General features: G+C 43.4%; 1 protein-coding gene across 3 annotated transcripts in view; it reads left to right on the plus strand.

Moving 5' to 3' along the window:
• The window catches only part of ZFYVE26 (zinc finger FYVE-type containing 26), a 252,667-nt gene that overhangs the window by 181,775 nt on the left and 54,295 nt on the right, over nucleotides 1-16,597 (plus strand). For all 3 annotated transcript variants that reach the window (XM_085890294.1, XM_085890293.1, XM_085890295.1), the window contains 3 exons: nucleotides 4,651-4,728; nucleotides 4,933-5,126; nucleotides 5,364-5,503. In XM_085890294.1, the coding sequence (XP_085746420.1) occupies nucleotides 4,651-4,728; nucleotides 4,933-5,126; nucleotides 5,364-5,503 (412 nt within the window). The remainder of the gene's footprint in view (nucleotides 1-4,650; nucleotides 4,729-4,932; nucleotides 5,127-5,363; nucleotides 5,504-16,597) is intronic.

The following is a 16,597-nucleotide window of genomic DNA, read 5'->3' on the forward strand; positions in this document are numbered from 1 at the left end:
TGGCTAATCCAGGTTTAGAATGATTACCCACAGGAGAAAGGAAATAGCCACATATTTTATTCAAAAATTTTTTTCGCAATATGAAATAATAAGTTAATTTTAAGGCGGATGTGTGAGTTTGATGGGTGAGGTTGGTTAGATGAGTGAGTTGGATTGTTCAGATTGGTTGAATGAGTGAGTTTGACTTGTGAGATTGGTTGAATGAACGACCATCAGGGGAGGTGGTGATTGTGAGGGATGGTGGTGGTGGTGGTGATGGTGTGTGTGTGTGGGGGGGGGGGGAAGGTCGTTGTGCCTTTTGCAGGTGGTAATGGGGGATGGGGGTGGTTGTGGACAAGGATTGGACCAACCTCATGCCAGTCAAACTCACTCATCCAACCAATCTCACACATCAAACTCTCACTTCCAACCAATGTCACACATCAAACTCACTCATACTACCAATCTCACGCATCAACCAACCAAAGTCACCCATCAAACTCTCTCATCCAAACAAACTCGTCCAATTACAGGTACTACTACTGATTTGTCAAAACTCACCTGGCAACCACTGACCCAACGAATCATGTAGTGCCGAGTTGTGCCGAATCATGCCGAATTATTCTGGAAAAAAAAAATTATAATTTTTTTTCAAAAATATAAAAATAAAATTTTCAGACGAGAATCATGAGAATCATGCGTAATTTCGGTCGATTTTTTTTTTTTTTACTAGAAACTAGTTTAAAACTACTAATGTTAGTATATATAAGCTTGTACGAAATCACGCGTGATTCCCGTAATCAAAACATACAAAATGGCGGCCGTCTCAATGAAGGTTGAATTCTGTGCTAAAATCACCCAAAATTCTTTTAAAACTGGTAAAAAACCACTATAACATGGTTTAGCCACAGTGGGTAATGGGTGGTTTAAAATATTAGCCACAGGTAACGGGGATTCACCCTGTGGCGATGTGGCGAGCGGCAGCGCACACCCAGATGCACGTGAGAATGGAGTGAAAACAGAAAGGGATTCCGCCGGACAGAGGGATGACCTAATGGCCATGGGGTTGAAGGTAAGACTGTTTAGGTGAAGGCGGGGATTGCTGAAAGGATGTTTGGTGAAGGGGAGGTAACTGGTGGATTGAGAAAGGTGGGGGGGGGGGGACAGACCGAGGGTGTGAAGGATGAAATATTGAAATTAACAGAGGGGGAGAGGGGACACATTACTCTGGGAAAATACAACCTTGCCAACGCATGCCCCCAAACCCCCAAACAATCCTTCGACAAGGCACCAAGAACTATCTATATATTAATACTGAAGGACCAATTTTGTGGCCGCGTCACGCTTTTCTCGGTACTGTGACCTGGACTGAAAGAAACTTCATACCTGTCAGAGTGCATCGCACATAGTGCCAATAGTCAACTTCCAAATCTGAAGCAGAATAAACACTTTTCGTTTTACAATCGTTTACATGGCGACGCGTGACGTCACCGCTGAGAGGCGTCAGGACGTTATGACATCATCAGTCATTCGCTGACGTCATTACGTCTGTCGTCGACAGACTGTTACCGCTGAGAGGTGTAATTCCACTCCTCGAAAATAGCGTCTGCAATGTAAAACCCTCTTCTGCACATGCTGACGACCTCAGAATGTGAATTTGACACAAAAAATGTAACAAGAAACATTGTATCTTCTATATATTAATACTGAAGGACCAATTTTGTGCTCCGCCTCGCGGTCGCATCACGTTTTTCTCAGTACTGTGAACTGGACTGAAAGAAACTTCGTACCTGTAAGAGTGCATCACACATAGTGGCAAGATTCAACCTTTAACTTTGAAGCAGAATAAAGACTTTTCGTTGAGACGGGGGCGAGGAGTGAAGAGGCGGAGGCGGGGGATGAAGAGACGGGGGCAGGGAGTGAAGAGGTGGGGGGCAAGGTAAGCAAATTTTGGGCGGGGGTAAGCAAATTGAAAGTGGGAGATGGGGGGAAATGGGGCGGGGGTGAGTGGGCAGGGCTGGGGTGAATTTGGCAGGGTTGAGTGTGAGGGGGTGGACAGAGTGGCGGGAAATCAAGAGACGGGGGGGGGGAGTGAAGAGGCAGGGGCGGGGCTGGGGTAATGAAATTTTTGGGCAGAGGTAAGCAAATTGAAGGTGGGGGATGAGTAGGCGGGGGCAAGCACACCCTGTCCAGTCCATGTCCCTCGAGTGTGTGTGAGCTGGTGAGGGTGGTTGAATGAACGGAATCCGTCTGTGACAGGGTTTCGGATAGTCTCAATAAAGACTCATTAAATAACTGATCCTTGGATCATCTACGTGTCCATGTATGCTCTCCCACTGTGGGGTAAGTTTTCCAAAACCATAACGATATGTTTCTGTCTGCCATTAATCACAGCAAAGTCCAGCAATTCCTCTACCCTCCTCTGAAACCTCCTCCATAACTCTGCCTCGGACTTCTGAACCCCAGTCACTGTTCCCATCAGATACTCCAACCTATTTCCCTGTCTGATATTCAGGTGTAACCTGATATTCATTTATTTTATCTGCTGTCCGACCCACATCACCTCAGTCTTCTCCGTACTCATTTAAAGCCGATGTTTCTCAAATGCCTCCTTCCACTCCCCCAGTACTTCCTGCATCTCTCGCCCACTCTCCACTACAACAGCCAGATCGTCCACGTACAACATCCTCCCCATACTACCCCTCAATCTCACCTTCCTGCTTACCAGCTCCATCACTATGATAAACATGATTGTGCTGAGAGAGCTTCTCTGCCTCAAAGCAATGTTCATGCTGAACTCCTCAGACATTACAGAACCAACCAAAACGCTTCCCTTCATTCCCTTGTACATCCCTTCCACCAACCTCACTTCTGCTTCCAGCACTCCCATCCATCTGAGTGTCACCATCACCATCTCTCTCGGGACAGTGTCGTTGGCCTTCTCCAGGTCCGCAAATCCCAATGCCATCTCACCCTGCACCTCCAACCTCTTTTCCACCGGCTGTCTCTGCATGAGCATCCCACCTGTCATCCCCTACCCTTTCTAAACCCTTGCTGCTCTTCTCCGATCTCCATCTCCACCCTCTTCCTTATCATCCAATCCTGAATCCTCTCCAGCACCTTCACCACATGACCACGGAGCGTAATGCCCCATACTTCCCTGAATTCTAAATATCCCGTTTGCTCCTTCCATATCGGCACAAATAACTCTGTCCTCCAATCCTCCGAAATTGAACCCTCTCTCAAACATGCATTCAACAGCCTCTTCATCTGACTGACCCTGATTTTTTTCTACTGCAATTATCACCTCTGTTCACACCTCATCAATGCCTGTTGCTCTTCCTTCATCCTCTGAAATGCAGTCTGCACCTCCTCATTCACGATCTCTCCCAACTCCACTTTCCCCTCCACATAACACGGCAGCTCCAGTTCGTCGTTGCTTCCTTCATGGTGCCAGGAACTCCTTGAAATATCCTTTCCATTCCTTCAGTACTGCCCCCCTCTCTGTTACTAGTCTCCTCCCACCATCCTTAATCACCCACCCCCACCCTCTCCCCCCCATGTCCTTACCATCCTCATCGCTGACAGTAGCCAATTTATATATTCTCTTCTTCCCACCATCCTCTTCCAACTTGTTGTACACCTCTTCCATATAATTCCTTGCCTTATCTACAGCTCTCCTTGTTGCTTTCTTCTTCTACACATGTAGGTGCAGCAACCCCACATCTGGCTGCCTCCCTCTATCGATCTTCTCTATCCTCTTCCAAACTTCCTTCTTTTCACTAACTGCCTTCGCTACCTCCTAAACCCTCGACGATGCACCCTTTCCTGACGTCCTTCCACACAAAACTTCTGCATTGCCCCTAAATGCCTATCCGTACTTCTTCCACTCCTCCTCAACTCCTCAATTTTTAAACATACAGAAAAAACGAAGTACATACCAGAGGTGAGTTACAAAACTGAATAATTCAGGTGTTTGGCCCAATTGTTTAGCCGCTAAATAAAACACATTTTATATGCTAAATAAAACACATTTTATACGCGTTTTATTTATCGGTGTATAGCTCAATAAAATGCATATCGGAAGGATTGAAACCCCATCCTGTTACAAGGTGACAAAGGTTTCAGTTGATTACCTTTTCGTGTTCATTTTTTGTTTGTGTGCAAGTGACATCAATTCACCTTCACCTCCTTAAACCCCATCTCAATTGGGCTCTTGGATGTCCTTTGCTTGTTAATTGTTTGTTTGTCCCCTCCCGAGCTAGATTTCTTTCTTGTCTGTGAATTGAATGGATTTATTACATGAGGACACATTTTGAGTACAGGATTGATATTCCCACAAACTTGTGCATCGGTCTCCACATATGGACAAGAGGTGGCACTGTATTTTAAAAAAAAATAATTTTTAATCATTTCTCTAACTAATTAATGTGCAACTTTTTTGCACTGATGAGTTTTGAATTCTTTTTTCAGCAAGATGTAAACTACCTTCACGCAAAAATTCAGGTAGATACCAGAGGTGGGTCACAAAAGTGAAAAACGAGATGACTTTAGGCATGTCGGCCCGTGATTTTAAAGTTCATTTTTAAAGATTATTTATTTATTTTTGCCCATGCAGCTTGATGGTACAGGTTGCTTCCCCTTCTATTTTCCCTTCATTCTTTATTGTAGTATCTGAAGATTCCAACCTCACAGATGAATTATCCTCTTTCGGGACAGCCCCTTCCGAGCAAACGTCCCAGTCCTCAGGTAAGCCTTGGTGATCATTGTACGTGTACAGTGCGACCGTCATGTTGCAGTTACAGCTAGTGAATCCTTTTAAAAGAATAAATGCATTCTTTTTTTTTAAAGATAGGAGAGTTGCGTTGAATTTGTACACTACAATTTATTAAAAGGAAGATTCTCCATTCGTTTAATTTCTCCTGCTTAAAAGATACATTTCATCAACAACAGGTTCCAATAATCAGGAAGAACCTGAGGCTTGTTCTGTGACACAGACCCTGTCTATCCCCATGGAGGCCCAACTCAAGCAAATGACTTTCCATTTGGGCTTTGAGCCTCCACAAGCTGTGCCAGCCCGCAACGAATGGGCTCCAGACACGGCGGCTGATGTGTGTATGTCCTGTGAACGTGAGAGGTTCAGTATGGTAAGATTGGGACTTGCTTTCACAGAATCCTACTTTGATATACATTTACATTTACACTGCCACATATATCTTTCTGCATGTTTCTGTCAATTTTTGTGATATTTTAATAACTCTTCCAGGCAGAAACTTTTTGTGAGGGCAATAAGTCATTCTTATTCTTTGCACTCTTTTGTGCTTGCCCAGTCACGGGTCATGGTCCATTAACCTTCCTTGGTTTGTCTCGTTTTGTATGGACAGTTCAACCGGCGACACCACTGCCGACGCTGTGGACGTGTAGTTTGTGGAAGCTGTTCGATGCACCAAATGAAAGTTGAAGGTTATGGAACACTACACGTTCGTGTCTGCCAACAATGCCACCAATATTTTGCGAACAAGGAGTAAGTATTTGATTTATTATATTTACGAGCATAGTTACGAGTATTTGTAAGTGACACCGACCTCAATAGCTCCCAAATTTTTTTTTTTAACTCTGGATACATCTTCTTCTTCTTCTTTCGGCTGCTCCCGTTCGGGGTCGCCTCAGCGGATCATCCGTATGATCCACATAGTGATTTGGCACATGGTTTACGCCGGATGCCCTTCCTGACGCAACCCTGGTCGTCCCTTACGACGCAGGGATAAAAACTCTGAATAGAGTTAATTGTGAAATTGTTGAGGCTGCCACCATTATTTTTTTTTTCATCACCACTATAATATTATATTTTCTCCACCATGTTTTATCTGCAGAAGACTAGTTCAAAAATGTTAAGATTTATTGCCGCATCAGATAAAAAACCGTAATGCCTCAACAATGTGAGGCTGGTTTCATGTCATCATTTGTGACTTTATTTATACGTCGGGCATAACCCAGCCTGGTCCAGCGTATTTGATTCATTTAAGTCTGTTATCCTGATAACATCAAAATTATAACCGTTCTTGAGGTAAGAATTGGGAGACGTGTATTATGAAACGGCATACCTCTGAACGCCTCTGTCGCTGTTGCCGTCCGCGTGCAGTTCGAGAATTTATATTTGTTCGCTTTCGAAGTGGCATAATGTTTCGGGTTTCTAAGCTGTTATAACAGGAAGAGAATGTGTATGTTTTAAAAGTCAACGAATACGAACATTTTGTATTTCAAAAAACCCCAGCGTTTTTAACCATGAAGCCTTTTGTTACGATTAATACACCGGCGCACTATTCGAAAGCCTTTTTTTTTAATGGATTTTTATTTTTTAATGGATTTTTTTTAATTTTTTTTTTCATTTTTATGGAGAGCCACTTAGCGCATCCTGGAGCTGAATGTTAGGTCTATATGTGTGGAAGCCTTTTGTTACGATTAATACGCCGGCGCACTATTTGAAAGCCTTTTTTTATGGATTTTTTTTTTTTAATATATATATTTTTTTCATTTTTATGGAAAGTCACTTAGCGCATCCTGGAGCTGAATGTTAGGTCTATATGTGTGGAAGCCTTTTGTTACGATTAATACGCTGGCACACTATTCAAAAGGCTTTTTTTAATGGAATTTAATTTTTTTTTTAATGTATATATTTTTTCTCATTTTTATGTAAAGCCACTTAGCGCATCCTGGAGCTGAATGTTAGGTCTATATGTGTGTAAAGTTTCATCAAGATCGGTTCACTGGTCTAGGAGCTTATTGGTTTCAAACAAAGAGACAGACAGACAGACAGAAGGACTGCCATTTATATAGTAGATGTAGTTTCTGAGTTTAATGCGAATTTTCATTTTCATTTCGAAACCTTCGTCAGGCAGATGTGATTGCCCCAAGTGGAATTGTGAATTTTGTCATGTTTCAATGATTTACATAATTATATTGTATTGCCATTGACTTGATTTCATTTTGTGTCTTCAACGTTTCTTATTTTTTTTTTTGTCCAGGAGCCAAAATCAGTATCAGGTTAAAAAAAAAATTTTCGGGACAAAAATTGACATTTTTGGACAAAAAAGCTATAATTTTTTTATTTTACCCTCAATACATTTCACTTTTTTATAATTATTCTTGTATATCAATATACTGACCATAACTAGAAACAATTCGAATGCAGAAAAACATATATTTACATCTTGAAATATCAATCTTTACAATTTTCTCATTTTCCCCGATGCCGGGTGGCGGCCATATTTGATTTCCATGATTTCAGGACTTTCCCCCCAAAGGATCCCTTTGGACTTTTTTTCTGTCACTGAGGACATATCCAGGAATCAAAATCTGTTGTTTGCTTTTGTTGCATTTTGTGGGAGGTTGACCAAATATTTCTGTTAAAATGCCTGTACTAAATCCAGTCTGTAGCCGGGGTCTATTTCCCCAGCTGACAAGGCACAGGTGTATTTTGGTATCGTGATCTGAGGCGCTAACCCGAGACCTGTGCCGAGCCAGCCGGCGTTATGACCCCGGAGATGGCGATTCTGTTAAGTGACGCCGAATCTTCAACATTTGGCTGTCAAGATTAGGGTGCGAATCCTGCCACTGCCGGAAACTATATATATATATATATATATATATATATATATATATATATATATATATATATATATATATATATATATATATATATATATTTAGTTGAAAGTGTGTCTGTGTGTGTGTTTCTCTGTGACCTATGCATGCGAAAAGTACTGGACTGGTCCTCACCAAACTTCACATGCTGACAGAACATGTACCCAGGAGTGTCCCGATGTAAAAGAATTGTACTTCTGACTTCCGGTTTCCGAATTATGACGTCATCACCTGATTTCGTAACGTTAATTTTTCAAGTTCAGCCGATTGACATGGGACCAACGGAATTTGCTAGAGAATGAGAAATTAATACTACAGTCAATTGAAGACAATGACTTCCGACTTCCCGGTTTCTGAATTATGACTTATGCATTAGACACACTTTTCGTAACGTTAATTTTTCAAGTTCAGCCGATTGACATGGGGCCAATGCCATTTGCAATAGAATGAAAAAATAGTGCTACAGTTAATTCCGAATTCCCATTTCCGAATTATGACTTATGCATTCGACACACTTATCATAGGCCCTATTCACATCAACAAACGCCTCTTTTAATGCATGATTAACACAAGTCATATTTTATTGTACATACAGGTAGTCGTCGACTTACGACGGAAGAACCTCCAATTTCTAACTTACTGGCATTTTTCAAACAATGCAAATTGATGACTTTGCTCGAACTCTACTGTATGCTCAGGTGCCAACGTATTTCACTTGGAACTCGAGTCAGAAACGTTGGAACAGGAGGAAACAAGGTTCATATGTTCCAGGATATCCCGGTATTTACAAATCTGACGCATTGGGTCGAGTGTACACAGTATATCCCAATAATTTTGAGTGTTTCTGCGTCCGCCTCCTGCATGTGAAACGGGGTCCAGTGAGTTTCATAGACCTGAGAACAGTGGACGGGCAAATTTGCAGCACTTTCCGTGAGGCTTGCAATCTCCTCGGACTCCTAGAAGACGATGCCCATTGGAACGCCACACTTGAAAAGGCAACTGTTTCTCAATCCCCATCGACCATGAGGTATCTATTTGCTATTATGATAACTGCGTGTGAGATGTCAGATCCCAAGAGCCTATGGGACATTCACAAAGAGGCCCTGTCTGAGGATGTTAAAAACAGAGTCCAAAGAGAACATCCTCAAGAGGACATCCAGTACACACCAGATATGTTCAATGAGGCTCTGATATACATTGAAGATTTGGTATTATACATGAGCGGGAAAGATTTAACTAAGTGGGGACTTCCCTCTTCTAATAGGTCTGAAAGCGCAACCATCAGTAAAGAATGGTTCCATGAAACAAACTACAACACAGATACTCTCGCAAAGTTTCTTTCTGACAATGAGCAGCTTCTGGTACAGGATCAGAGTAATGCATATCAACTGATTTCTGAAGCGGTTGAAGAGGGAAGTGGTGTGATATTTTTCTTGGATGCCCCGGGTGGTACTGGCAAAACATTTGTCCTCAATCTTTTGCTTGCTAAGATGAGGAGCCAGAAAAAGATCGCATTAGCCGTTGCTTCATCCGGTATAGCCGCAACACTACTTTCAGGTGGCCGCACAGCGCATTCTGCTTTCAAATTGCCTCTCGACTTAGCTACAATGGAATATCCGGTTTGTGGCATTAGCAAACAAACTGAAGCAGCAAAAGTTCTGAAGAATTGCGACCTCATAGTTTGGGATGAAGGTACGATGTCGCCTTAGGATGCATTCGAAGCATTTGATAGAACTATGCGAGATTTAAGAGGAGTAGACCTGCCTATAGGTGGAGTTACGCTGGTTATTTCTGGCGATTTCAGACAAACTTTACCTGTAGTACCCCGTGGCACTCCAGATGATGAAATGAAAGCCAGTATAAAATCTTCATACCTCTGGACATTCGTACAAACTATCCATCTAACAACAAATATGAGGGTCAAATTATATCGTGATTTAGATGCTGGCAATTTCGCACAATTACTTCTCAAACTTGGAAATGGTAAAATCCCGAACACAAATGATGTAATATCTATTCCCGATGACTGTAGTACAATAGTTTCATCTATGGAAGAATTAGAGGCTCATGTGTATCCCAATTTAGCGACTAATTACAAAAACATACAGTGGCTCTGTGAAAGAACAATCCTGGCTCCACTTAATGAAACAGTCCGTGTAATAAACCATCAGTAATTACAAGTAGTTCCAGGCGAACAACATTAGTCACAAGTCTATTGACACCACACTGGATACTGAGCAAGCCATACATTATCCCACAGAATTTCTAAACTCATTGGAATTACCAGGATTGCCTCCGTACAATCTGTCGTTAAAAGTTAGATGCCCTATTATGTGATTATGTAATCTAGATGCACCAAAACTTTGCAACGGAACTAAACTGATTGTGAAAAGACTACTACCACATGTTATTGAGGCCACTATCATGACAGGATGTGCGAAAGGAGAAAGATGTATTCATTCCGCGAATTCCACTCATTCCATCAAATTCAACGATTGAATTTAAGAGACTACAATTTCCTGTATGCCTTTGCTTTGCGATGTCTATCAATAAGGCACAAGGACAGTCATTGAAAGTAGCAGGGCTGGAATTATCCACTCCTTGCTTTTCCCATGGTCAGCTATATGTGGGATGCTCCAGAGTGGGATCATCGGAGGCTTTATACATATTGGCCCCAGAGGGGAAGACATCAAATATTGTTTATCCTCGAGCACTGCACTAAAATTATTGAGCTACTTTAGTTATTTCATAAAGGGGAATAGGATGTGCGATGAAGGAAATACATGTTGCTGGTGAAAAATAAAAATGATGGTGGGAAATAAAAAAAATGGTGGTGGTGGTTTGTATATATATATATATATACATATTACAGATATAAATAGAATGGTGATGGCGTATGGCATATGTGTATAATATTTTATAATTAAATGGTTATGGGCTATGTAGATATTTTATAGAATGGTTATGGGCGTAGGTACGTTGTAACTTCGTATACATAATATAACATAATTTTTTATCAGGATAACAGATGTAAATAAATCAAATTCGCTGGGCCAGGCTTGATTATGCCCGACGTATAAATTTAAGTCGCAAATGATGACATGAAACCAGCCTCACATTGTTGAGGCATTATGGTTTTTTATCTGATGCGCCAATAAATCTTAACATTTTTTAACTCGAGTCTTCTGCATATAAAACATGGCGGGGAAAATTTTTAACATTATAGTGGGGATGAAAAAAAATAATAATGGTGGCAGCCTCCACAATTTTACAATTAACTGTGACATATACTCCTTCAGACCCACCGGCATCCACTGGATTGCTGTGCGGAGCACGGGTATCCCTGCTAGTACATATACATATAAAAAAAAAAAATATATATATAGATATAGATATATATATATATATATATATATATATATATATACATATATATATATATATATATATATATATATATATATATATATATATATATATATATTGTTGCTGATTTCTCGCCCGCCAGCGTGCGAACGGCCACGTAACTCGAATCGCGGCACGTCGCCCACCGGACGGACAATCCAGTCGTGACCCTCTCGGACTAACGCCGGGAACCAGTCACGGGTGGACCTTTCGGTCTCACCGCAATCGAGCCAATCGGCCCCCGCGTGGGATAGGGTTGCTCGCCAAATTCGACCTACCTAAGTACCCACATGGAGGGTAGACCGGGCGATCGCACCTCGCAGCAGGTCGACTTCGGACACGGGCCACTTAAGCGACCCGTTCCGTACTATCGGGATAACCGAGCGGTGTTATTCGTCGGCCTCGACGGTTCGATTAATTATCGGGCGTCTTAGCCCACGACCAACCCTTTACGTGAAGCAAGATGGGGATTCAATGAAAGAAATGACGAAGCGAAGCTGGAAAACAGTTCAATAATAAGCACATTTATTTCGCGATGAACGGAAAGCACACATATACAATTCCACCAAAAGCACATGTAAAAGAAGAAGACAAAAAGCAAATGCAACAATGCAGATCTATCCGACTACCGGGCACTCGGCAACACTTATACAATTTTACTTCACAGACGGCGCCGACAACACACATTCCCAAAGCAAAAGAAAAGAGAACCACCCTCCAGGATGAGGGGGGTAGGCGGGCCTGGGGCCGAGACAGTGTCGGGCCTACCCGTCTGATGATGAGACGCGAAGTGGCGGTGGTGCCTCAACTCCGCGGGCCTCGCGGACAGTGTCTGGTAGGGGGTGGGAAGGGGGCCCCCTTTTGTCGCACTATCTCAGCGCGGGGGGAAACAGGAGGGGGTTGCTGATGCTCGGGGAAAGGAGGATTTCAGAAGAATCTCGGGTCCCGCGACGAGCGTCTCCACCACGACCTCGGTCGCGCCGCCGGCCTTTCCCTCCGCAGTTCCCCGAATCCGACGCGAGCACCCCCTCAACCGCCTTCGCCGCCGCCGCCTCTCCACAGCTCCGTCCTCTTCACTCCGACTCCGCGAACTCCCAACTGCACTGAACTCGACTGACGAACGCAGTCGTTTTTATAAGCCCCGTGGCTTCGCTCTTTCATCTTTGACCCTCTGCCTCCGACCTTTTCACCTCGCTCCCCATTGGCCCGAGGAAAAATGGGCGTGAATGCTTTTCGATCCATGAATTTGCATATAGCGACCGCCCTCCAACGCCCTGGAGGCGGGGCCAAACCGCCCCTCGCTCACCGATTGGACGGAACAAAAGTGGGCGTGAGTCGTTCTTGATCCGTTTTTCTGCGGAAAGTCCGCGATGCTTTTGAACACGCTCCTCGGTGCGTGCCCTGCACGAGTCCAGCATCGGTGCCCACGAGTGGCGCGAGATGACGGTGATGCGATGGTGGCGAGTTGTGACGGTAAAGGTTGTGGTGAAGTGGCGTTGTGGTTGGTGGTTGTTGTGATGGCTGCGTTGTGGTTGGTGGTTGTTGTGTGATGGCTGTTGAGACGTGGTTGGTGGTGGTAATAATGGCGGCTGGTCCAAAATAAAGATAGTAAAAGAAAAACGGCTATCCTGAAGAGTCGCAGCCCTCATGAATGACATTTATTCCCTCTAGACAACGGGTTTGGGCCTAACTACACGTATACTTACCGAGATATCTCACCTAAGGGACCTGAATGGTGGTTTGCGAATTTGGTCAACCACAACAATATATATATATATATATATATATATATATATATATATATATATATATATATATATATATATATATATATATACATATATATCTAGATATACATATATATCTAGATATACATATATATCTAGATATACATATAAAAACATATATATATATATATATATATATATATATATATATATCTTCTTCCTCTTTCGGCTTGCTCCCGTTAGGGGTCACCACAGCGGATCAACCATCTCCATTTCGCTCTATCCTCCACATCTTCCATTGACACTCCAACCACCCGCATGTCCGCCCTCACCGTATCCATGAACCTCTTCTTTGGCCTTCCTCTTCTCCTCCTGCCTGGCGGCTCCATCTTCAACATCCTTCTCCCGATATACTCTGCTTCCCTCCTGTGCACATGTCCAAACCATCTCAATCTCGCCTCTCTCACTTTGTCTCCAAACCGTCTGACCTGCGCTGTCCCTCTAATATACTCATTCCTTATCCTGTCCATCCTCGTCACTCCCAACGAGAATCGCAGCATCTTTAACTCTGCCACCTCCAGCTCCGCTTCCTGTCTTTTTGTTAGCGCCACCGCCTCCAAACCATACAACATAGCTGGTCTCACTACCGTCTTATATACTTTCCCCTTCACTCTTGCAGCTACCCTACTGTCACAAATCACTCCTGCAACTCTTCTCCACCCACTCCATCCTGCCTGCACTCTCTTTTTCACTTCTCTCCCACACTCTCCGTTACTTTGGACAGTTGATCCCAAGTATTTAAACCAATCCACCTTCCCCACCTCAACTCCTTGCAACCGCACCATACCACTACCCTCCCTCTCATTTACACACATGTACTCCGTCTTACTCCGACTGACTATCATTCCCCTTCTCTCCAATGCGTACCTCCACCACTTGAGGCTCGCCTCAGCCTGCTCCCTACTCTCCCTACAGATCATGATGTCATCCGCGAACATCATAGTCCATGGGGACTCCAGTTTGATCTCGTCCGTCAACCTGTCCATCACCATTGCAAACAAGAAAGGGCTCAGAGTCAGAGTCGATCCTTGGTGCAATCCCACTTTTACCTTAAACCGGTCCGTCATTCCTACCGCATACCTCACCGCTGTCACACTGTCCTCATACATATCCTGCACGATCCTCACATACTTCTCCACCACTCCCGACTTCCTCATACAATGCCACAACTCCGCTCTTGGCACCCTATCATAAGCTTTCTCTAAATCCACAAACACACAATGTAACTCCTTCTGGCCTTCCCTATACTTCTCCATCAACATTCTCAAAGCAAACATTGCATCAGTGGTGCTCTTTCCTGGCATAAACCCATATTGCTGCTCACAGATCGTCACCTCTCCTCTCAACCTCGCTTCCACTACACTTTCCCACAACTTCATGGTGTGGCTTAACAACTTTATCCCTCTGTAATTTCCACAGCTCTGCACATCACCCTTATTCTTGAAAATCGGAACCAGTACACTTAATCTCCACTCCTCCGGCATCCTCTCACTTTCCAAGACTTTATTAAACAATCTGGTTAACAAACCCACTGCCATCTCTCCAAAGCACTTCCATGCCTCCACTGGTATACCATCTGGGCCAACCGCCTTTCCACTTTTCATCTTCTTCATGGCAGTCCTCACTTCATCCTTACTGATCCACCCCACTTCCAGATTCACTATCTCCACCTCTTCCAACCTTCTCTCTCTCTCATTTTCTTCATTCATCAGCTCCTCAAAGTCAGCACATTCCCATTTGCGTCCTTTATCACCCGAACCTGCAGCACATCCTTCCCAGCTCGGTCCCTCTGTCTTGCCAATTGGTATAAATCCTTTTCCCCTTCATTTGTATCCAACTTCTCATACAGCTCGTCATATGCCTTTTCCTTGGCCTTTGCCACCTCTTTTTGCCTTTCGCCGCCACTCCTTGTACTCCTGCCTACTTTCTTCATCTCTCTGACTATCCCACTTCTTTTTCGCCAACCCCTTCTTCCTTATACTTTCCTGTACTTCCTCATTCCACCACCAAGTCTCCTTATCTTCCTTCCTCTGTCCAGATGTCACACCAAGTACCTTCCTAGCTATCTCCCTCACAACTTCTGCTGTCGTTGCCCAATCATCCCACCCATCTTTACCACCATCCAACGCCTGTCTCACCTCCTCTCTAAATTTCACGCAACAGTCTTCCTCCTTCAGCTTCCACCATCTGGTCCTTCGTTCAGCCCTCACTCTCTTCCTCAACCTCACCTCTAAAGTCATCCTACAGACCACCAATCAATGCTGTCGAGCTACACTCTCCCCTGCCACCACCTTACAGTCACTAATCTCTTTCAGGTTGCATCTCCTGCTTAAGATGTAATCCACCTGTGTGCACTTTCCTCCACTCTTGTATGTCACCCTGTGTTCCTCCTTCTTCTTGAAATACGTATTTACCACTGCCATTTCCATTCTTTTTGCAAACTCTACCACCATTTGCCCTTCTACATTTCTCTTGTTCAGACCGTACCTACCCATCACCTCCTCATCCTCTTTATTCCCTTCCCCAACATGCCCATTGAAATCTGCTCCAATCACCACTCTTTCATCCTTGGATACACTCTCCACCACTTCATCTAACTCACACCAGAAATCTTCTTTATACTCCATCTCACACCCCATATGTGGGGCATATGCATTGATGACATTCATCATCACCCCTTCAATTTCCAACTTCACACTCATCACTCGGTCAGACACTCTCCTCACCTCCAATACCCTCTTGACATAATCTTCCTTCAGGATTACCCCGACACCATTTCTCCTCCCATCCACACCATGGTAGAACAGTTTGAAACCACCTCCAATGCTCCTAGCCTTACTCCCCATCCACTTGGTCTCTTGTACACACAGTATGTCCACCTTTCTTCTCTCCATCATATCAGCCAACTCTCGCCCTTTGCCAGTCATCGTCCCAACATTCAGAGTTCCAACTCTTACCTCCACACTTCTACCCTTCCCCCTCTCCCACTGCCTCCGGACTCGCCTTCCCCGTCTCCTTCTCCTCCTTCACCCAGCAGTAACACAATTTCCACTGGTACCCTGCTGACCACCGGTACCGGTGGCGGTCGTTGGTAACCCGGGCCTCGACCGATCCGGTATGGAAATTCGTTTTGTTGTCCGCATAATGATTTGTCATAGGTTTTTACGCCGGATGCCCTTCCTGACGCAACCCTGGTCGCCTCTTACGACACACAGGGATATGGTACACCTATTCTAACCGGGGCATACACCGGGCCCAGTACAACTGGTACTCATTTCGCCAACCTCGGAAGGATGGCAGGCTGAGTCAACCCCCTGGTGTTTTCGACTTGGTGTGTGTGTGTGTATATATATATATATATATATATATATACATATATACATACATACATACATACATACATACATACATACATACATACATACATATACATGTATATATATATATATACATATATATACATATATATATATATATATATATATACATATATACATATATATATATATATATATATATATATATATATATATACATACATATATATACATATATATATATATATATATATATATATATATATATATATATATATATATATATATGAGGTGCCACGAGGAGGAGTGATGTTCGGGACAGATTGGCCATTTTGGAGTTAATGCCATATAGCACTATTTTAACCCTTACCCTATCATCCGAGCCTATCATCATCATATCATTAAAAAATGTCACTTACATCACTCCTCCTCGTGGTGCCGTGTGTGTGTGTGTGTGTGTGTGTG

This window comes from Eptatretus burgeri, chromosome 7 (genome assembly GCF_056783735.1).
Source record: "Eptatretus burgeri isolate ZD-2024b chromosome 7, Ebu_testis_v1, whole genome shotgun sequence".
Classification (NCBI taxonomy): Eukaryota; Metazoa; Chordata; class Myxini; order Myxiniformes; family Myxinidae; genus Eptatretus; species Eptatretus burgeri.